The following is a 24,278-nucleotide window of genomic DNA, read 5'->3' as shown; positions in this document are numbered from 1 at the left end:
CAGCGTTCACAACACAAATGAGGATGAAGATGGAAGAGAGGGAAACCAATTTAAAAACTCTACAAGATGAGAAGTTATAAAAGAAATGAACATCTGTTTTAATAGTGCTGGAAAAAAAACAACAGAAGGATGATGAAGGGAGAAAGGTAAAATGTGAATGAGCCACAGTGTAGCCATAGAACAAAGCAAGAATCAAGTTGCACCTTTAAGACCAACAAAGTTTTATTCTGAATAAAACTTTGTTGGTCTTAAAGGTGCAACTCAACTCTTGCTTTGTTCTACTGCTTCAGACCAACACGGCTGCCCACCTGGATCTATAGTGTAGCCATGTTTGTGAGGGTCAAGTAAAGAACTTAGGGAAATGTTTGACTCGCTTGATGATCCAGCACTCTTGTCTGCACTATTAGCTGAAGTCTCCAGAAGTCTGCATTCCTTGCCTTATAAAGGTAAACTAGACTTTATCTCAGAACTGTTTTTTTGAACTATAGTAGTAAACAGTTCATGTTTTGCTTGTAACATACCATAAAGTAGTAGCATTCTTGCAAATATGTTAAAAACAATGTATGGATATATTTTCTGTTAGTTTACATCCGGTGCAGCTTTGAGTTGTCATTGCGTAACTGGTGTGAAAATTCTGCAAAATCCTGATGTCAGGTTGTCTTTATATGCATATTTTTGTAAAATTATTAGCATCTTCTGCTTTCTTAAGAATGAATGCTTTCCTTGATCTTGATCAATCAATAAAGAAAAGAGTTTCTACTGTAGTTGTTATCAGGGGTCATTTTGTAGAAAAATAGGTGGCAGAGCTCATTAGCATAACTCATTAGCATTTGCAACCCTCCCCACCAGCCAAAAGCAACCCGATGCAAGAAAAGAGAGCCCTGGGTGAGCGAGGCCTGCTTGGGCTGGCTAGAGAGATCCAGCCAGTCCAAGCAGGCCTCGTTTGCCTGGGGCCTCCTGGGCTGTCGCCCCCCCCCCCGCCCCCAGTCAAAAGGCCAGCAAGCCACCCACCGCCCAAAATCACATAAGAAGTGGAGAAAGGGTGGTTCGGGCTTAATGAAGGCTGCTGGGGGTGTGGTGAAGTTCCTGGTGGCTGGCTGGCCGCCTGCTCTCCTAATCCAGGGATTGTTATGCAGCTGCACCTACTAATCAATGGACAAGGTAGGTGGGGAGGAGCCTCAGAAAGGTTCAGAGCTGTGCTCCTGTGAGCTCCTGCTGAATCTGAGGCCTGGTTGTTAGCAGTAATTTGGACCCCTTCTTTGAACCGAGCTAAAATTTGTAATTTCCCCATCGATAAAATTTAAGAGTCAGTAAGCAACAGTAAAGGCAACTTCAGTATTAGGGTGATTACAGGAACACAAAGATAAAGCAGAATCAAATATACCACCAGGTTACAGAGAAGAATGAATTTGCATAGACATGACTGGAAAGACTCAGAGTGAATCTAAAATGGGAAAAAATGAGCAGTATCCAGAGATCCCTTTACCAATCCACAAGAATATGACCACAAGAACCAGATTTCTAGATTATGATATTGGTGCACATGAATATCACACAAGATAAGATATTATTGAAGGTAACTGAATGTTCAACTTGATGTAAGGGCTCTTTCCATAATTTTCTACAGATTTTGGTTGAACCTATTTTAAATTCCGTGCTTAATTTTTCTTCCTGGTAGCAAGGGTGTTCCTCTGCCTCCACACAGGTAAATTTAGACTGCATCTGAATATACTTAGTGTGACCATTACTGATTTCGTTATTTTGTATAAATGAGCCTTCAAATACAGAGTACAGAACTGGAACAGGTACCCGAGTCCTCCTGAGTAGAATGTTTATGATCATATTTACATTCTTTTCACAGGACTGTTCAGCTTGGTATTAGTTTTAATAGGAAAAGAGTTCACATTCTGGATATTCTTATGACTTGGGAAAAGGACACTGATAAGATTTATTAAGAAATAACAAATAATTAACATGTGGAATTCACTGCCACAGGAAGTGGCGGCGGCTACAAGCATAGTCAGCTTCAAGAGAGGGTTAGATAAAAATATGGAGCAGAGGTCCATCAGTGGCTAATAGCCACAGTGTGTGTATATATGTGTGTGTGTATAATTTTTTTGGCCACTGTGTGACACAGAGTGTTGGACTGGATGGGCCATTGGCCTGATCCAACATGGCTTCTCTTATGTTCTTAAGTTCTTAAATGACACAAATTTACTCCTGATATCTGACAGCTGGGATCCACAACACATGAAAAGAAATTTTGCCAAAGGCCAGCTGATAAGAGTCTATAGAATGTCCAATAACTTCAAGTATTAAAACAAATGAATAGTAGAGAAGTAATACCCTGGCAGCAGAGCTACTAGCTGATTATTCTTTCACTGGCCATTTTAATGTTTGTTTTTAAAAGGAAGACAGAATTAGTTGCTCGACAGATTTATGTATAATGATGGAGGGGAAGCAGTATAAGAAGAGGACCTATCTTCTCATTTCTTGTGTATGAATACACGAGTTGGGCACATATGCACAGTATGTCACAGAAGTGCGTACATTGCCTCATTTTGTAAATATTTAAGTATATCTTTTCATGTGACAACCTTGAAGAAATGACAGCTACAATGTAAAATAGTGAGACTACAGCTTGTATGACAATGTAAATGTGCTGTCCCCTCAAAATTATGCAAAACACAGTCATTAATGTCTAAACTGCTGGCAACAAAAGTGATTACACCCCTAAGTGATAATGTCCAAATGGGGCCCAAGTAGCCATTTTCCCTCCCTGGTGTCATGTGACTCGTTAGTGGTACAAGGTATCAGGTGTGAAGGGGGAGCAGGTATCGCTCTCACTCCATCATACTGGTCACTGGAAGTTCCACATGGCACCTTCTAGCAATGAATTCTGAAGATCTGAAAAAACGAATTGTTGCTCTACATAAAGATGCCCTAGGCTATAAGAAGATTGCCAAGACTCTGAAACTGAGCTGCAGCACGGTGGCCAAGACCACACAGCAGTTTAACAGGACAGGTTCCACTCAGAACAGGCCTACCAAAGAAGTTGAGTGCCCGTGCTCAGCATCACATCCAGAGGCTGGCTTTGGGAAACAGACGTATGAGTTCTGCCAGTATTGCTACAGAGGTTGAAAGGGTGGGGGGTCAGCCTGTCAGTGCTCAGACCATATGCCGCACACTGCATCAAACTGGTCTGCAGGGCTGTCATCCCAGAAGGAAGCCTCTTCTAAAGATGATGCACAAGAAAGCCCACAAACTGTTTGCTGCAGACAAGCAAACTAAGGATATGGATTTCTGGAACCATGTCCTGTGGTCTGATGAGACCAAGATAAACTTATTTGGTTCAGATGGTGTCAAGCATGTGTGGTGGCAACCAGGTGAGGAGTACAAAGACAAGTGTGTCTTGCCTACAGTCAAGCATGGTGGTGGGAATGTTATGGTCTGGGGCTGCGTGAGTGTTGCCAGCACTGGGGAGCTACAGTTCATTGAGGGAACCATGAATGCCAACATGTACTGTGACATACTGAAATAGAGCATGATCCCCTCCCTTCGGAGACTGGGCCGCAGGGCAGTATTCCAACATAACATCCCCAAACACACCTCCAAAACGACCACTGCCTTGCTAAAAAAGCTGAGGCTAAAGGTGATGGGCTGGCCAAGCATGTCTACAGACCTAAACTCTATTGAGCATCTGTGGGGCATCCTGAAATGGAAGGTGGAGGTGCGCAAGGTCTCTAACATCCACCAGCTACGTGACGTCATCATGGAGGAGTGAAAGAGGACTCCAGTGGCAACCTGTGAAGCTCTGGTGAACTCTATGCCCAAGAGGGTTAAGGCAGTGCTGGAAAATAATGGTGGTCACACAAAATATTGACACTTCGGCCCCATTTGGACGTTATCACTTGGGGGTGTGCTCACTTTTGTTGCCAGCAGTTTAGACATTAATGGCTGTGTGTTGCGTAATTTTGAGAGGACAGCATATTTACACTGTTATAAAAGCTGTAGACTCACTACTTTACATTGCAGCCAAGTGTCATTTCTCCAGTGTTGTCACATGAAAAGATATACTTAAATATTTACAAAATGTGAGGGGGTGTGCTCACTTCTGTGACATACTGTATATGCAAGAAATCAATAGGAAGGCCCAGCACTAGTTTGCTTGTGGCTGGTGCTACTCTTTGACAAGTGGGTTACCTAGCATTCTTCAGCATCATCAACTTCAGCCCCAAGCTGACAAACTGAGTGGTAGGAGTTGAGTTGACCACTGGGTACTAATCACCATAGTGCTGACTGACCACCTGCTGCCGGTTGTCAGCTGCCACTGCTCACATGCTAGTAGTCACAAGTCTTCACACAGCTGACGGGGTAACAAAGGGTCAGACTCCCTGGCCCACCACTACCCCATGCAGCTACGAACAGCACATTGTCCAGTTGCTGCTACCCAGGTTATTACAACAGGCATCTGATGGGGTAAACAGCTAGTGGCTAAGACTCCCTGTTCGCTTCTTGCTGTCATCTAGAATCATGCTGCTACTGAATGAAGCAGGCACCAAGAGAGTACAAGGGGTAGTGGAGAATACTTAGAAGTGTGTATACACTTTTGAGGGAATAAGAGAACATAAGAGAGAGATCCTGGGTGATGTAATGGTTACAAAGTGCTGAACTAGGATCTGAAAACCAAGGTTTGAATATCCATGGAAGCCTGCTGGGTGACCTTGGACCAATCACTCACTCATTCTAATCTACCTCACAAGGTTGTGGTGAGAATAAAAAAGAAGAGAGGAGAATAATAGAAAGTGCTTTGGAACTCCACTACAGAGAAAGGCAGGGAACAAATGAAGTAACTTAAATAAATAAATAATAAATATTTGTGCAATGGGTAAATGACTTCAGATTCTTATTTCTGAGTTCCATGCATATTTTGAGTGGTGTGCAGTATTGTAAAATTGTCTCACTTTCTCAAATTATGTCTTTTGCACAGTTTTTGACTTCATTACTACAAATTACATCTCTAGTACAATAGACACTCACCTTTAGTATTTCCTATCTGCATAATGGGTGAATGTTTTCAATAATAGCTTAATTAATTTCTTAACAATAACAATTAATTTCTTAACAATAATAATAGCAACATGGGGGTTGTACATGAGGTCTGATCTGCAGGCTTTGGTCACCTGCCTATATTTAGCTTTTGCTTCCTGCTTGTGACAAAATTAAGTCCGGCTTGTGCAGGGATGATCTGCAGTGTACATGGATGTACTGCTTGGCAGCAGGGGACTTGAAATACCTGAGTGACAGGAGTTTATTTTTCTGTGGGCTTCATTACCAGACACAGAGTCTGCTCACTGACTCCCAAAGTGCTCTACCTCACATACTGTTCACCTTCATGTTCCCCATCCATAGAAATCCTATATGAGAAACTTCTGACAAAGTTAGACTTCAGAAGTGAATTTTACTCATAAACTAAACAAAGGTGGACAGAATAAACATGTTAATAAGGATATGATAAATATACCTGTCATACTGAATCTGTCATCCTACCATATTGGTACTTCCTAATGGGAACACACAAAAAAAGGAAAAGACTTGTTCTCTGCCGCTTCAAACTACATCTAATTGGCTTAAGTTACAGACAGGTAACTTCCTGAGGGCAAAAATAGTTCAGACAATGAAACCAACTACATGAAAAGGGTACACTTCCTTTTGCTGGAGGTCTTCAAGCAAATGTTAGTCAATCATGTCTTAGGAATGCTCAAAGTTTTGGATTTTCTACATTGAACAGGGTATTGGACTAGAGATGGACTTTTCTAACTCTATGACTCTGGTTCTAGTGATGTGTGGAATACTGTTAAACCCAAATGTTTTTACTTGCTGATTTTTAAAAGGTACCCTATAGATGACTAGGTCTAATTGCTCTGTTTTAGAGAGAAATATTTTGAAACTAAGATCAGAGTTTGAATTACACAAACTTTGAATACTTCTATCTGACATTTTAAATCTGATTTAATGACAGTAGCTTGTATCCAATTAGATCTGCTTGTGAAGTAGACCTTGCACAGGATTTTCCTGCTTTCCTTTCTTGCTGCAACCTACTAAGCCCTCCTGAAATGTTCTTCTGTTGTCAAGAGGGAGATATGTAGTAAGTAGATGGAAATCAGCAGTTGTATGATTCCAACCCAAGAGACAGGTAAACTGACATTTCCACTCTTTCATCATGGCCACCATGAGAAGACTACTGAATATTCTTTTATCACATTTAATAAACTAGTCATCTGTCCAACATCTAGAATACAGACTGCAGTCTCTTGTGTACTATTTATGTAGCTTTAAGCACCCCAACCCTCTTCATACCCTTCTTACTGGCCCATGGGCAGAAGCTGACCTTCAGGAAACTGCCAACTTCCCCATGTTGGTGGTCACTCCACCGTTTCTACTACATTTGCTGCTTTTATGCAGCTAGTGCCACCATGCTCTAAGTTCATGCCAGCCAGACATAAGCTGGACAGGGAAATAAGATGGACTGGGAAGGATAAACCACATTTGTAGCTGTTGATCAGTCATTTAAATATGCTTCCTGTTAAATTTCCTAAAAACATTATGGGATGTTTGCTTAATTCTTAAGCAATCACAAATGCGATTTCCTTTCCTGTTCCAGCTCAATCTGTAGTAGCCTAATCACCTAAAAAGGTTATGTGGTTACTGCTTTTCCTTAAAGGAGAGAGGATAAATTCAAAATTCAGGGTTGGTTTGATCCAATGACTAAATCTAGCTGATATTAACTACTCTAGACTCCTCAGTATAAGGGGTATTTTGTAAACTATATATGAGCAAGTTTATGAAGATGTCTTTGATTCCAAAAGTGACAATATTCACGTGACAACATGTTGATTTTTGAGAGAAGTTGCCAAAACACATGCTCAGTTATCCTGTTTCCACTTCATATGGGCCCTCAACTTTATCTTTAAGAAAAATGTCATAATGATGGCCATTATTTTAATACCTGGCAGCCTCAATTCTCACCCACTCCAGGATTCACATGTACATATGCAAAGTAAAATCCAGTAGCACCTTAGAGATTTTTGCGGTATGAGCTTTTGAGAGTTAAACTCCCTTCATCAGCATTGACTATGGAAAGTTCATACTCTGAAAATCTAGTTAAGTCTCTAAGGTGCTACTGGACACTAGCTGTCCTATTGCACACCAACATGGCTATCTTCTGAACTATTTGCAAACCAAATTTCCTTCCTGTTTTCTTTGGACAACATCATGATACAAGCCAATTGAAGGGTGATTCAGTTGCCAGTATGGCATGTAGTTCCTAATATATATATATAAAAAATGTCTTCACAGAACAAATACACAGTCCTAAACCTACTAAGCCCTCCCGAAATGTCCCAAATACACTAACCAGACCAAAGTCAGACTGATTTCAGCAGGATCTATTTTTAGTAAACATGTTCGGATGAGGTTACAAGATATAAATAAAGCCTACCTTTCTGAACCTTGGAACAATCACTTCCATTATCGATACACAATGTGGGCATTTCTAAAAGGCTATGTATGACAAATGAAAGTACCAATTGTTAATTGCAGATAGTTACTGGGAACTAGTTTACCAATGTAAGCTGCACTGGGCAGCATTTTCTCAAGAGACCAGTTTAAAACTTGCTTCCCATGTATCACAGATTACAAGACAAATTGCCATCACAAAAATGTAGAAAAAAGCTACTGTCCAACAAGAAAAGTGGCTTTCATCCTGAGGAAAATGGAACACAGGATGCTGAACAGAAATACTGGAAACAAACTAGAAAAACTTTACCCAGCTTGCTGGGGATAAAGTATAGATGACTGGGGAAGACAATGGCAAACCACCCCATAAAAAGTCTGCCAGGAAAACATCATGATGTGACATCACCCCAAACAGACAGCTACGCAAAATTGAGCAAGAGGCTGGACTAGATGGCCTGTATGACCCCTTCCAACTCTGTGATTCTATTATTCTAAAAATCAATAATAACAGAACTGTTTGCAAAATATGGGCACCATCCAAATTCACTGAAGTTACTGAGTGGCCCATTACCTTTATAGTCCCGCAGTACAAACGCCACACCATATTAAGACCTTCCCTAAAGACAAACACCACTGATAAAAATACTACAGGCATACTTGTGGTGGACTTAGCTCACAAGCAGTGGCAATATCAGTATCTTTAAGGTATTAAAAAACAGAAACAAACTATAAAATATCCCTAGGCAGGGCTTTTTTTGAGTAGGAGCACACAGGAACACAGTTCTGGCTGGCTTGGTGTCAGGGGTGTGGCCTAATATGCAAATGAGTTCCTGCTGGGCCTTTTCTACAAAAAAGTGATGTGCGAAACAATGGTGACATCAGGGAGTATGGCCTAATATGCAAATAAATTCCAGCTGGGGTTTTCCTACCAAAACCCCCTTGCCCCTAGGCCAGGGGTCCTCAACCTACGGCCCGCGGGCCAGATGCGGCCCGCTGAGGACGTTTATGCGGCCCGCCGGGTTATGGCAAAATCAGACCGGAAGTGACGTTCGACCTAAACTTGCGTTTGCAACGCACACTTCCGGCACTGGGCTGAGGCGGCGGAGACAGAGTGTGAGCTGATACCGAGGTGAGGTGAGTTCCCAGGCCAGGGTGTGTGGTGTGGGGAAGGGAGAGAGATGCAGAAGATGGAGAACTGACGGCCCGCGGCCTTGTACAGTAACGGCATTCCGGCCCTCCAACAGTCTGAGGGACAGTGAACTAGCCCCCTATTTAAAAAGGTTGAGGACCCCTGCCCTAGGCAATGAAACCATCTCAATTAAAAGCAAACTGTGGCACTAGTGAGGAATATTAAGATAAGGAAACAAGAAATAGGGAACATTTGGCAAGTTTTTGCACAACACTGTCTACCTTTATACAGTATCTATTCTACCCTTCTGATTGTGCTTTTTCTACCACCAAGTGCCAAGTGGACAAACAATGTTGTTAGTGTTGACTTTGCTTTCTGTATGTCCAATAAGGGGGTGAAAACAACCCTGAGGGAACAACATCTTTTACTAGCACTACTAAACACCTATTATGGTCTACATCAAACTTATCCAACCTGCGACTCAAGGGCCGCATGTGGCCCAGGATGGCTTTGATGCGGCCCCAACACAAACTCATAAACTTTCTTAAAACAGCACCTGGAACTGTGTGCTGCAGCAGCAGCAGATCCTGGGACTGAGGCTACATCTGGTTACTTTTTCCTCCTGCTTGCTTTCTCCCCCTACCACCAGAGAGGGCGCCAGAGCTGACTCAGAGCATGTGTGCGTGAGTGCTCTTCCTTTGCTCCTGGGTGCTCTCCAGCTCTTCTTTCTTCCTGCTGTGGCCCCCTCTGGATCTCCCACCCAGGACAAAAAGCCTTCGGTTGTGCTCTGGAGATATCAGGGGTAAAGATGCAAAATTTCCGGAAATTTTGAAGCTCAGAAAAAAAACCCAGTTTTTTTTCCCGGGAGAAAAAAAACCCGGAAATTTTTGGAAAAATTGAAAAAAATGCCACATTAGCACTTCTTTTTTCTTTTCCAGATTGAAAGTCATTCTGTTACTTTAGGGACATAAAATCTGACTATGGACAATTTTACTTGGCATTAAATTATTGCAACTAGCATATTAAAAATATAGTGTATCCAAACAATTATTACAAACAGAATTTACTTTTACAATAATATTTATTTGTAATTGTAACAAATGGAGCAACAATCTCCTGAACTGTTTTAAGAGTAGGCAGGCTCTACACAACACTGATGTAGAGGCCCGCCAGATACAAACATTCTACTAGCAGTAGTGAGAGCATTGCAGGCTGGTTGAGCCTCTCTTATTTGCTGGCCAGCAGAGCCAGTTCCTCATTTTCAGTGCTCCTATTCTGTGTGTAGCCTGCAGTAAGCCTCTCTAGACTCCAGGTAAGATAGAGGGGGCGGGGGGGTTGGTCTTGTGGAAGTTGTTGCGGAGGTCACTATAGTTATCTGGGCTTGTGGTGGGGTTTGCTGCAGTCTGGCCTGGTCTGGGCCTTGTGGGGCCTATGTGGCATGGTTCCTGCTTCAGCTCTGGGCCATCTGCAACAGGACTTGGAAGCAGAAAGGACATTAAGGCTCTGTGTTTCTGAGAGGGATGGAATTATTTTTTTACTGATTTCCCTCCCCACCCCTTCTGCTTATACGTGGTGGCAGATATAACGGAAATTATGCATGGACCTTTCTTAGCTCATCATCAGCTATCATTAGTGTTTGTGTATTTTATGTGCAGCCCAAGACAATTCTTCTTCTTCCAATATGGCCCAGGGAAGCCAAAAGGTTGGGCACCCCTGGTCTACATGCTAGGCACAATAATGAACACAAAAACCACACTTAACTAAGAGGCTTATGACTGTGTCATGAACCAAATAAATACATCACACCATCTTCTCCCCCTCTAATCTTAAAGCTATTTTATTAAAAAGCCACCCAGCACTCAATCAAATCTCTCTTTCAAATCCATACAGTTTTATTATAAAGCCAGTTTGCAGCATCATTTCATTCTTACCTGTTTCCCCATCCCCACTCTCCATTTTTACAGGTTTACTGGTTTCTGACGGAGTGTTCATTCTTGAGTCTGCATTGGAAACAGAGGTAAAGAAAATAACCAGGACAGAAACACTGTGTATACCCAAAACTATCTGTTCTACAGTACAAAACATCAAATACCACACTAGATCAGTAAATAGTACACAAAAATGCATTTGGGGGGGGGGGATCAAGGAACTATCAAAAGGAACCTAGAAAACTAGGCCACAGAAATTTCTAGCACCACTGCAAAACTCTTCAAAATAATTATATTCAGCAGGCTGGAGAGGAAAAGGCATTCTCTGAAGATACATTATAAAGGCTTGTTTTTTTTCATTTGTTTCAATTATAATCAGTTAACCAATCTCAAAAGGCTGTACTGAAAAATCATTTAGTTGGTGTAGCGTTTTGGTTTAACAAAATGTTGCTGGACTTCTTAAAAGGTTCCTTGATGTTTCATTTAAACTCACCTCTATTTCTACCTATGCCATCCACATTTTTGGTATCCCCTCAGATGCTCCTGTTAGTCCTCTTCTGTACCATGCTTCCTTGACTTTTTTATGCTACCATTATGCAATCACATCATCATGCTAAACTGAACATGATGGCACATGGCAGCATTTTAAAATGGACTATATATAAAAATGACAAATTATCTAAAACTGTTTTTAGGATTAAAAAAACAAAACAAAAAAGAAATGCCATGTTAACACTCAGAGAAGTTTCTTAACACTGCTCTTGCAGATGTGAAAAGGAACTGAGCAGAAAAGTGTGATTCTTTTCCTTTGAGTATGCACAGTCTGAGCTCCATTTCAGAGGGGAGGATATTTGAGTCTACAAACTAGCTCTAGAAGCTTTAAAATTATGGCTTCAGAGAAGCTGCAAAACCCATAAGAGTGATACAAAAAAGATGATGTAGTAAATGAAGATTCAATTTACCTTTAAAGATTCTTGAAGCAGGATTAAAATGGGGGTGGGGGGTGGGGACTCAATGATTATTTATGGCAAGTGGCAAAAGATGAACCAAATGACCTAGAACAATTTTGGCATATCCCTAAGATAGTCATTCATCATACTCAGGATTCTTGCTGAACTGTAATTCAGTTGGAATAAGATCAGACTCCTTTCTGCAAACTGAACTGGTGCTTGTCAGTATAATACAATGTTAATGAAGAACACCATTGTTGTAGCCAACAGATTTATTCTCATTATAGATTACAGTCAATTCTCAGCCTTCTTCATCTGGTTAAATCTCTGTATTTTTTAATGATTGCAAGAAATTCATACTCTTAGGAATAATATGTAAAGTAAAATACACAATGCTTCACTCACTTCCTCACTAGTAGCTCTGCCAAATTTGTGCAGTTAAATTTTTGCTATAACAGCTGACATCTTGAGGTAGAGGCATAACAGTATTTGTGAGGAAAGCCTCCATTCTTTCACACAAATTTGCTTATTTTGCATTGCAGATAATGAAGGAGGTAACGAAACATACACACACTCTATTCTGGCTGCAAACTACTCTTTTGGAATAATAACCATATTACAAAGAATTTAGATGAATCCTATTTACTTGGATTGTAATTGTCAAAGTGGGCTTCTCCCATCATACATTTCCACTGAGGTAATGTGTCCCAGTTGTGGTCCACCGGTTAACTGTAGGCACTAAAAGGCAGGCAAATTCTTCAAAACACAATCTCAAAGTGATCTGAATATTATAGTCCCAGGCTTCTCTTATGTAACAAAGCAGTAAAGGAGAGTGAAAATAAGCAGTAGCTAACTAAAGGGAAAAAAATCAAATACAGACACTGCTGCACGTAGAGAAACCATGTTGAAACTATAATTAACATTCACCACAAAAGCGGGCAGGCCAAGTACATATTAAAACACACACACACATACAGTGACAGATGGCTGACACATTCTGGAAAGATGTTAGCCAATATACAGAGCCAAACACTGGAAGAAGGGAAGATTGGAATGGAAAAGGAAAGAAAATAATTATAACAAATCCATAATCAGAACATGAAAATATTTCAAATTCCTAGGCATCAGCAAAACATAAACAAAAGAAAAATACCTCTCTCAATACCTGGATAATAAAGGAAAAGGGAACCCCAGAAACATTAACCTACAGCAAGGAGAATCTGATTGGTCCAGGCACCTTAACAATTAAACCTAAGCTGCTATTCTACCAGACATGCATTTCAACACCTAAAAAGTACAAGCTGGCAGCAAAGTTTTTTTTCTCTATTAGGATATCAGAGGTATCAAAGTATAAGGGGTGCACAGATTGTGTCTGGAGACTGGGACCTAAATAAGAAATAAAATGATAACACTGTGGATGTGGAAATATTGCCAATAGGGGGCCCTCATATTTCTGGAAGAGTCAATTGCATCAGTCCAGCCTTTGATATAACAGACATGAAGGAGAGGAGATTTCAGCAGCTACTACGGCACCACAATACAGTAGTCCTGCCTGTGACTATACAATCTGCAACACAGTCTGCCTCACAAAAAAATCCCACAATTCCCTGAAATAATGGCATGGCAATAAGATCAATTGCTAGATGGTCACAATCTTGGGGAGGACTATGATGATAAATATGATCTCCCCACCCCACTCTGCAGGGTGGGAATGAATATACCAACAATGGCTAATGAATTACACATACCTATGTTACATATATCAAGGCTAAAAAATACCCAAATACGTGCTATTTTTTTGGAGGTTCCTGGGAAATATTTTTAAACTGTTTTTATCATACCTGTTAATAATACATATACATGTACGTAATGTCAATATTATTTACCTAGTATACAGGGCAAATTACCACACTACACCAAAAGCTTAATTATTTTTGAAGTTTCAGGTTTATATTGGTATAGCAGCTTGAGACAGATTTTAAACAAAGTTCCAAACCCAAACTTGTATCCTTTTAGAAGGGTTTTACTATAAAGATTTACCTTAGGAAGCAGGATTATTATTATTACAATTCCCCCTCCCCCACATCTTGAATTGTCAGAATTTGCAAATAAAATAACTTGTGAATGGTGCTCCAAAGAAAATGCAGCAACCTTCACTTTCTCGCATTTCTAAGCACTTGGTGATTAGAATAGGAGAGAGCTAACCTGAGCTCCTTGAAGGAAAGACAGGACAAAACAAAACAGACTGCTAAAGGGCAAACGATATGTGATGTTATGTAATGGACTATCACAGTACAAGATGCAATGATGAGCACCACCTTAGATTAGTTTATAAAGGACTCAGATTTATAGTGGGTGCCTCTTATCAATGACTATATCCTATGACAGCTAAACAGAACCTCCATGAACAGAGGCAATCTCCCCCTGAATACTTATTTTATTTATGCCCTACACCCTTCTCACCAGCAGGACCTCAAAAAAGGCTTACTGTAACTCTTCTCTCCTCCATTTTACTCTCATAATAACCCAGGGAGCTGGCAGGATATGAGTTTCTGTGAGTCACTGTTCACTTCTTCAGTGACTCACAAAAGCTCATGCCCTGCCACAAATTTTGTTAGTCTTTAAGGTGCTACTGGACTCTTGCTCTTTTCTATTGATACCGACAAATACGGCTACCTATCTTGATCTCTCTCCTGTAAGACAGGTTAGTCTGGAAGTATGGACTGGCCTAAGATCATCCAGTAAGCTTCCATGGCAGAGATAGGATTTGAACCTGGGTCTGCCAAATTCCAGTTCAACACTCTAGCCACTATACCACACTGGTTGAATACTAAGTGTTGGGGAGAAAGAACAAGGCAAGGCTATCACCTGCATGGTCTGCTGCGAATACACAGATATGTAGCTGGCCACCAGTGGGAGCAGAATGCTGCATTAGCTGAATCTGATGCATAACAAGATCATTATTCCTGTGGTTCTGGATACACTTACACTAAACACTGTATCAAAACAGGTAAAATGTATGGTTTAAAACAGCTTAACTACTATAATTTGCCTAGAAGAGGTTTAAAAATATCAAGGAGAAAATTATTTTATGTATTCCCAAGCAACATAAAACGTCAGACACACGGCTGAAACACTGACATAATCTAAAAGTACAAGAATCAAAACCAAAGCAAGGACTGAAAACACCAGGTGCAGGCAGGGCTGGTCATATTCTTGTGAGCTGTTATAAAAATGAATGTTATCTTTGTTAATGTTAAAGAGAGCTCTGGTGTCCCTGAAAGACAGCTACAAGACCAATCATCAAAAAATAAGCAGTATTTCCAAACATGTGTGAGTACCTATAAGAATGGATCTGCTAATATTCATAAGCTTATAAATCCACCTAATGAATCACATTTGCCCACGTTCTTATGCCCTGATGAATGTATGCCACTTCACTAAAGGCAGGGTGAGAACTCTGTACCGAATACTTCCAAACATCTTTACTGCATTGCAACACTGCAAAGCTGAGTTTGAATACACAGAGGAGAGCTGTGGCTCTTGAAGTAAAGATGTTTTGCCAGAGTTCAGTTTGCTTACCATCACTGAACTCTATTTTTTTTATTATGAATTCTTCAAATACTACAGGTTAGAAGCACTGAAGATTAAGGACAGACTCTGCAAAATCTCAATAGCCTCTATATTACTTTACAATATAATGGAAAGAAAAGCACACACACAACTAAAATACTGTTAACATAGGTTCACCAGGAAATACTGTAGCCCTCGCAATCACTACCAGAAGAGGTATCAGTTCAGAGGCACTGACTGTGGTAGCAACCTTGTTTGCCACTAAACATTGGTGCAGTTTTGTATCAACTACACCCACACAAATATATTACTCAGGATGAATTGATCAAGCCTTTAAGTCATGATGGATGGAGCTTTCTCCCTCACGAGTGTTGTTTTAGAGGAAAAACACACAGGGAAACATGACTCTATTTCTGTCAAAAATAAAATGTTTTTCAGATTAAAATCCCATAAGTATCTGCACTGAGCAATACTTGAGGTTGGAACAACTTTAGTCTTTCCGAGCCACAGAACAAGACTCTCCTGAACACAGAAAAAGGCACAAACTAGGAGGCTAGCTATCAGTGGTAGTCTCCAGTCTTTCAAACACCTCTCAGTCCTGCATATGTGATTAAGCATCTATGCATAGTCAATTCTCACAACTGCTATTTCCATATTAAACACTTGCAAGAGTCAGTCCAACTGGTACCCACCTAGAACGTAGTCGCTGCAGTCCAGCATAGCTGTGCAATCCTCTGCAGAGTCAGATAGTCCAAGGAAAGGGGAGGAAAACACTATTTATAAAATAAAAACCTACACTACTGCTCTTAACGGAACAAGAAAGGGAGGGGGTGGGGATAGAGAAACACAACTTCAGTTACACCATAGCAATCTTCAACTGAACAGAGAAACTTCAGTTGCTCTGTGGAGTTTTAGTCTCTCCTACTAGCTGTGTCTGACATTGTCAAGGCGACTGAAGCATGAAAAGTTCCCCTTTTTTTAATAAAATAGAAACAAAGATTGCAGCTGGCAGTTTCCATAATGAAGCTTAATCAGTATGCGCCTGATTAGGGCCTTATGCAAATCTCCTCTCGTTAGCACAGCAGCCAGCACTTTGAAGTCCATGAACAATTCATTTGCAGAGTACACTGAAAGCGCTCCCTGCATAATTTAAATCATGATATAAATATTTATCAGCTCATCTGCATATTAATTGGCAGTGCATGAAGGGAAAAATTATCTCCCAAGTGCCAGCATAATAATTAGGGAACAAAATGAAAATTTCTTCCAATAGCTTTCCTTCTTAGACCTAACTTGAGCACAGTACCATGGGGAAGTAGGGAGGGGAACGAGGCAAGACAAAATTCTGTTAAAATGCCACTGAAATGACACGTACAAATTAGAAACAACTCTACAGTCTTAAGCACCTTTAATCTTATTCCTGCTGGCAAAAATGACTTCAGTAATAAAGGAGATTTGGGAAAGCTTTCTACACAATCCAAATAATCCCAGGAAAACAATTAGCAAGGTAGGAGCTGAACACAGACCTGTCTTAACGATTGCCTGCACATTTATGTGGCATTTTCCAAACGCATTATATGACAGTTTAACAGTTCCACAAAAAGAGAGAGAACTTTATGCAATGAGAAGAGGCATACCTTTAGTTAGTGTGAAGCAAGCAATTCACATTTGTTGCTTTACCAATTTAGTCCAATACTATGGAATATCAAGTAATATCTAAGCCCTTCTAATCCTCTAATGTGCTTCAAATAAATTTGCTATTATTCTATTGACTCATCTTTTTATGCATCTACTCATGAAAACAAAATTTATTCCTAAATAAATATTCTAGAATTCCAGATTACAGTTGCAGCCTTTGGAATACAAGGGGTCTTTGGAAGCTCTTCAAGAGCCCCGTGGCACAGAGCTACAGTAAAGGTAGTCCCCTGTGCAAGCACCAGTCATTTCCGGCTCTGGGGTTACATTGTTTTCACGGCAGACTTTTTACGGGGTGGTTTGCCATTGCCTTCCCAGTCACTTGATCCCCGTGGAAGCTGGGTTTTCAGGTAGCTGGCTCCAGGTTGACTCAGCCTTCCATCCTTCTGAGGTCGGTAAAATGAGTACCCAGCTTGCTGGGGGGAAAGTGTAGATGACTGGGGAAGGCAATGGCAAACCACCCCGTAAAAAGTCTGCCATGAAAACATTGTGAAAGCAACGTCACCCTAGAGTCAGAAACGACTGGTGCTTGCACAGGGGACCTTTCCTTTTTTTCTTTGGAAGCTCGGCTTCTAATCGGGTATATTGAGAATCAAGCAATTATGCTGGAACGAAGGAAGGAAATGTGATGGTTTATGAGGGGACCCCCTCACAAAGTGGCAAACAAACTAAAATAGTGTAAAGATTTCGAAAAAAAGAAAAATGTTCAAATTTAAAAGCTTGCCTTGTCTCAAATGCCTGAATTTATGGAACAGGAGACTTAACAGGATACTTTCAGATTCCATAGTCACTCTACTCTTCAGAAATTTCTAACTGCTGGAATGAATGTCTATTGGCTGGAAGTAAAACTAAAATAAACTGATGTGAGCTTCCTAAAAATAAGAAAATGGCATCTATTTAAGTGTCTTCTCCTAAACTACAGCAATCAGAACTACTGTCTAAACATGAACAGCAACTGCATCTTTCAGATTCTCAACATTCATTTTTACTAAAAATCTGCAATCAAATAATTGGCTAATTAATTCAGTGTGTACACGCACCAGTGTACCTATCTGTTGGTCCATAGGGTAACCAGGTCACAACTAAGGATGGGCATGGTCCAAAAAATGCCATGGACCACTGTGGTTTAAGGTCCATGGGATTTACCAGATTGGTCATGGTCTGCTTGGTCTGTGACAATGCACAGCTCACAAAATCATTCAAAGGGAATGCATTCCCTTTCCATGGCTGTTGCAAAACTGCATAATGTGCAAGTGAAGGCCGAGTGGTAACTTCACCCACTTCCAGTTCCTTTCTGAGTAAACAGGAAGTAGATGAACTCGCCATTTGGCCTTCACTCACAGCTTTGCAAAAACCATTTAAAATGACTTTCAAAAAGACACACCACAAGTTCAAGAAGTGCATTCATCCACTCTGTATTCACTTGTGCGCTGTGCAGCTTTGCAAAAGCCATTTAAAGGGAACATATTCCCTTTAAAATGGCTTTACAAGCCTTCCAACACAGACCTTACAAACCTCCTGGGAGGGTCATGGGAAGTCAGTGTCAGCGAGATGTCATGGACAAGGCTCATGGACTACAAACTGAGCCCCGGTCTATGGAAAAATTAGGTCCATGGTCCAGTCCATGACCATCCCTAATCACAATGATGAATAAATAAAATGATAATAAAAGCCACAAGTGGAAGAATTCCTTAAATTTTTAATGTCCAGCCTAAAGTACCACCTCCATCCAGACCCCAGACCCTAAACCCATGATACCCAGAAGAACTGCAAATCTCCCAATAGATATTCTAGGAGATAGCAAATGATTAAGACTCTTGAAGAACCTCCTTGAAACGTCAAGAAGATAGAGACTAATGTTAGATGGATTTTAACAGAATAAACAGAGAGACTTGAGTTCTTCAAGGATAACAGATATTCTAAAATTAGAGATAATGGGCAGTTGGTATGGGAGTCCCGCCCTGGTCCCTTAATCAAATGGTGAAACACCTCTATTTGTAAGAATAAGAGAGTCTGGTTGAAGTCCTATGAGCATTGATAAGAACTGATTTCACTGACTCAGAGAAAGGCTGTTCATCAGAGTTAGCAAGCAAGCAGTTGGGTGCAAATTGACCATCTATGGATGAGTTGTATCCTGTACGCTCAACAGGTCTGGAGTCTGAGGAAGATAGGTAAATACACCCCTGCCTTGATCTATGTACTAGAACCTGGAACCAAATCTGTCTCGGCCAAAAAGGTGTGATTAGGATGCAAAGGGAGTTGTTTATGACTAACTTGGCCACTACTTTCCCTATCAGGGGGATAGGAGGAAAGGCATAAAAAAAGGTCTGATTTCAAATTAATTAGAAGGCATTCTCTAGGGAGAGTGGCTCTAGATGTGCCCTTGAACAAAGGGGGGGACTGGAATTGAACCTTGTGGCAAATAGGTCCACAGTTGGGAAGCCCCACTGAGATGGAAGAGCTGTAATCTTGGGTGTATATACCATTTGTTTGCAGATTCCCCTAATCTGCTGAGTAAATCCACTGTGGTATTCTCTGATTCAGCAATATGGATGGTCTGAAGGGATGTCTGATTCATAATTGCCCACTCCCAAATGGCACTGGCTTCTTGGCATAAAGGGAGGAAAGCTGTACTCCCTTGCTTGCTGACATAAAACACAGCTCTGGTGTTCTGTTTGAATCTGCACCACCTTCCCACAAAGAAGAGTTGCAAGAGAGTTAAGGGCAAAATGAATCACTTTTAATTCAAAGAGATTAATGTGTAGTCCTCTTTCAGCCTCTGACCGTGTGTCACTAACACACCTGTCTCTGCAATGGGCCCTCCAGCCTGAAAGGGAGGCATCTGTCCTTACAGATAATCTGTGCAAAAAGGAATCCAAATGGAACATTCAGTAGCAGGTTAGACTCACTGGTCCACCATCGTAAATGCAAGGTCTGAGAATGAACTGTATGGTTAAACACAGGTATGAACCAGTTCTGCAGTGGTCTCATCCTGAGCCGAGAAATGGGACTACAAAGGTGGTGGAAGCCATTGGGCCCAATAGTCTCTCAATGCTAACAGCTTTCTAAAATGTATTTGAGAAAAAAATGGTTAGTCAAAGATTTTATAGATAATGCCTTGTCTCTTGGTAAGAAAACTCTAGCTATAGTGAAATCTAGCCAAGTCCCAATAAAGAATGCTTGCTGAGTGAGAACAAGGTTGGATTTTTCCCAATTAACTCGTAAACCTAAACTCTGGCATCTCTCCAGGGCTAGTGACAGTTATATTTGTATTTCAAGTTCAGAAGAGGCAGTAAATAACCAGCCATCCAAATAAGGAAAGATAGAACATCTGTGTGACCTTACGTGGGTTACCACTGCTGCCATATATTTTGTAAAAACTCAAGCAGTGGTCAAATCAAAAGGGAGGATCCTGTATTCACACAGGACTCCCTGAAATTTATAGCATAGGTATTTCCTGTGTTCAAGGTGAATGGCAATGTGAACATATGCATCTTGGAGATTCAAGTCTGCAAACCAGTCTCCTGGGTTAAACTTTGACATGGAGACCAGGGAGACCAGACAGAATTTACAAATCCTTTGGAAGAAACTGAGACCCTGTAGATCCATCCTTTTTATTAATCAGGAAAAAACCTCAAAATAGTAACCTAACACAGAATCACTGGGAGATAAACTCTGAACTATGCCCTTCTCTAATAGGGCCTTTAACTCTGGGAACAATTCAGGAAAAACATTACAAATTACCTGGTGAATCAATGTTAATGGTGTTAACTGCGGTAAAAGAAATTGGACAAACTGTTCCCAAAAACATGGCTGGCTGTGATGCCAACCACTGATAGTCAGAAAGCAAGCTTAGAGGCTGCACTGGTTCTTTAGAAGGGTGCTGAGAGAGGTGAGGTCTTGAACTGGATCTGTACCAAGCCTGTTGAGGAGGTTGGGAAGAATATCTGATGAGGATACTGAAATGTATGTTGTTGATATGGACGTTGAAAGCTCTGGTAAGATGATTGAAATCTGCAGTGGTACTTGGGTTTGTAAGACAAGGTCTGAGCTTGGGTCATGTCAAAGGACCATGCCGCCCTATTTATCTTGATTTGCTGCAGAAAATCATCAGTTTTGGTGGAAAAGAGAGATGAACCCTCAAAAGGTAAGCCTTCTATGTGAGCCTTCATCTCGGGGCAGGGGAGCGGGGTGAGCTATTAATCTTAGCCAGGCATGTCTCCTAAGAATCATGGATGAGGCCATAGCTCAAATTGATGCACCAGTCACATGTCTACTGACATTCAATTGGATAATCTGAGGGCCTCCATCTGAATAACCTTGGCTAAGGATTTTTTGTTGTCAGGCAGTTATTCTAGGTAAGGCATTGTTTTATTTTCCCATAGGAAAAGTTAGTAGGCTCCATTATAGCCTGGTAGTTTACTATTCTGAGGTTCAGAGATGAGAAAGAATATATCTTGCAACTCAAGAAATGGATCTTCCTACCCTCCTTATCTGAAGTTGAGTGTGTTCCAATCCCTATTTAGTCTGCATCTCCTCTGCTATCAAAAAGGATGGAGTAGGCTGGACAAAAAGGAAGGGATAGATTTCTTGCTGGATCCTGTCATTTTCTTCATCTTACTGAACATGGCAGGAACAGATGACAGCTTCTCCCGAACAGATATTGCCATCTTTAGTATTCCTTCAAGGAGAGGGAAGACTACTATCCTTGGTGTGCCGAGTACAATAGCCTTAGTATTTTGTCTTAGGCCTGGTATTTATTGAAGTGACCTGTATGTCAAGGGATTGTGCCACCTGAACAATCTGTTCAGAATACAGACACAAGTCTCCACTTGGTAATATTGCTTCTCAGTCTCCCACAGTATCATCCGGAGATAGTTCCGAGGCTACCCTGGAACAGTGAGTTTGCAGTCTTCAGACCATAAATCACCGGACCTGACCAAAGATTCCAGTATGTTAGTGTGTGTGGCCTCTCTAGCAGTTGTACATTAAAAACCTCTTGGTTACATAAGGGGTTCCAGAGAACCTGGCCATTCTCTATAGCCCTGCACAAGGGGACTGTTGGTGCTCCGAAGTTGGAGGTATCCACAGAAGTGGAATTGGAGATCTAGCAATGCATTCCAAAAGGGTGTCTTCTTGGTTAGTCAGGTTACATAAAATTTTAAACTGTGCCAGGGAGTGATATTTGGAAAAAGTGTCCATGGGACTGTATGCCCACTGACCTCATGAGTAGATCTTCAAACCAGTTTTTAGTTCCTTGGAAGGTGCTCCCTTTGACTGCAAACAAGCCAGAATACTGGCCCTTGTGCTTTGGTTTTAATTTATGTTTCTTTGTGGAGATTCTGAAGAGTACCTGGTTGGAGCCCGTTCTGGAGATCCAGAACATATGTAGTTCGGACACAGTCTTGGAAATGATTGGATGGATGAGACCAACCAAAGGCAGAAACACAGATTGTTACAGATTTGGGGACTGAAAAAATCACTTGTTCATCCAGAGCAGATGTTTTGGCTGCTGGGTTAACTGAGGCAGAAAAAGTCTTCTTCTACAAAGCTGATTTGAGTCAGGAGGTGTGGTCCAAGCAGGCCTTCAGGGTGAATTCCTGGTAAATTTTGCATGCAATGACGTTATGATTATCCCCGAGGCGGAGCAGATAATGTTTGTTTGTTCAGGTCATTTTTGTTGAGTACGTTGAATACTTCTTGAATAAAGACATCTTGACAAAAAAGACCGAGCTAACAAAGAGTGTTCTTCTCAAAGTGGCAGCAACAGAGAACTGAGGGAGTGTGCAGAGCCCCTCCCTAAGACATGTGACCATTGAGTGGGGAAATGGCTTCAACATCTCCAGTTGGGAGGGGCTCCCTCCGGCCCTGTTACTAAGTTAACTATAAATCCACCGGTGGCTGGCCTGCACGTGTGTGCAGTACCCCATGTGGGACTACAGAGAACAATGACGATGAACCACATATTTATTCAAATACTAGTCCCTGGTTTCAACTGCAAAGTGAACACATTAACTTATTCTTACAATCAGATGTATGTAGGATATACATGCATTCAATGTAACATCTGAACAGGGCTTCTGCCGCTTGCTATTTTATTGGGTTTCTGTTCATTGCCTAACTTGCACACATCCTTCAGTCATCTTGTTTCTATATTCCCTTTCAGTTTATCTCCTGGAACCTCTTCCCAAGCATCAGCATGCCTCAAATGACTAGTCACATTTTTAGGGTCTATACTAGGCATAGATCACAGCTAAACAGATAACTTTCATTTTCTTCTGCCAATCACTTTGTTATTCAAGTAGCTATAAAGTTCATGACCAACACACTAGCTATGCAAACTGATGTCTGTGGCTTCACTGCCATGAAGGTGATACCATATTAATTCATTCATTCACTCATTCAAGATGTATTTTCACGTTTGTTTTAAAAATGCATGTTGAAAAGCAGACAGAAAACCCACATTTCACAAAACATTTAGAGCTTCTGTAGTGTTTCGCCTTTTCCAAAAATTAAAGGGAGAAGTCTTCAGACATTTTCCAGAAGTTTCCCTATGCACATTCTACAATCACAAGTAGGAAAAACCTGCTGTCTGAAATGGCCATTATGGCAACTCCTGTACATTCTCCATTAACCAAATTTGGTGAATGTTTACTTTCTAGCTGTGACAGACTGCCAAGAGTTAATGCCTCACAGAGTCTAAGAACATCTGAGTAACAGGCAGTTCAAATGGAATTCTGTGCAGAGTGTCAATTAAGAAAATAATTAAGAAATGACAGCTGGGAACTGACAGTTGAAGAAGAGGCAGTTTAGCACTGACTGAGGAGTAGTGGACAGAGGACTATAGTTAGAAAAGTGGGAGGACCACAGAAGATTCCCATTCAAGAGAAGTAATCCCTGCCCAGTGAAAAGTGAGTTAACTGTTAAAAGAGGAGTGATCCCAGGTCTGTGAAGAGAGAATGATTTTGGGAACTTTGTTGTATGTTCCTGCCTTCTAAAAGTAAAGTGTCCATGAAACTCAGAAACCTAATGCATTCGAGTTAAAGCAGAAACTGAAAAAAGGCCTCTCCTCAAAGTTTCAGACCTTAGTTGTTGGCAACATATCTGGAGTTAGTGTGGTTACAGAGTTGCATCAGTTTTTATCATTGGTTCACCTCATACATCCTACCCCTGATTGCACCTGACCTTTCTCCTCCAACTTAAATATTTTATTTTGAACTTTCAAAAAGCCTCTCGTGTGCCATCACAGAAGTAGATTATGAGCAGGTGATTTTGTCTCTTCCCTCAAGACCCTGGTTGAGCCAGCATCAAAGTATGCAGCAATATGACAGGGTGAGACAGCCACAGACCAACTAATAAGAAAACAGATATAGTGGCCACTCAGTAAAAAGGAAAAATCCTTTGAGTGAGGGAAGAGAGCAATATTGCTATACCAGCTAACTAACCTTCCCATTCTGAATCTAGGAGCCAGTTTGATGTAGTGGT

At 41.0% G+C, this 24,278-nt stretch overlaps 1 protein-coding gene across 5 annotated transcripts in view; it reads right to left on the bottom strand.

Annotated features, from left to right (window-relative positions):
- The window catches only part of POU2F1 (POU class 2 homeobox 1), a 146,249-nt gene that overhangs the window by 57,668 nt on the left and 64,303 nt on the right, over window positions 1–24,278 (bottom strand). For 3 of the 5 annotated variants that reach the window (XM_060234469.1, XM_060234473.1, XM_060234470.1), the window contains exon 2: window positions 10,579–10,647. The exons of 1 other annotated variant lie outside the window; for it this stretch is intronic. In XM_060234469.1, the coding sequence (XP_060090452.1) occupies window positions 10,579–10,647 (69 nt within the window). Of the gene's footprint in view, window positions 1–10,578; window positions 10,648–15,790; window positions 16,558–24,278 lie in introns of those variants that run through there. One more of the 5 variants, XM_060234471.1, reaches the window with a different exon arrangement.

The sequence above is a fragment of the Heteronotia binoei genome, chromosome 3, assembly GCF_032191835.1.
Source record: "Heteronotia binoei isolate CCM8104 ecotype False Entrance Well chromosome 3, APGP_CSIRO_Hbin_v1, whole genome shotgun sequence".
NCBI classification, from domain to species: Eukaryota; Metazoa; Chordata; class Lepidosauria; order Squamata; family Gekkonidae; genus Heteronotia; species Heteronotia binoei.
The sequence above is the reverse complement of the archived record's forward strand: the minus strand, read 5'-3'. Positions and strand labels throughout refer to the sequence as shown.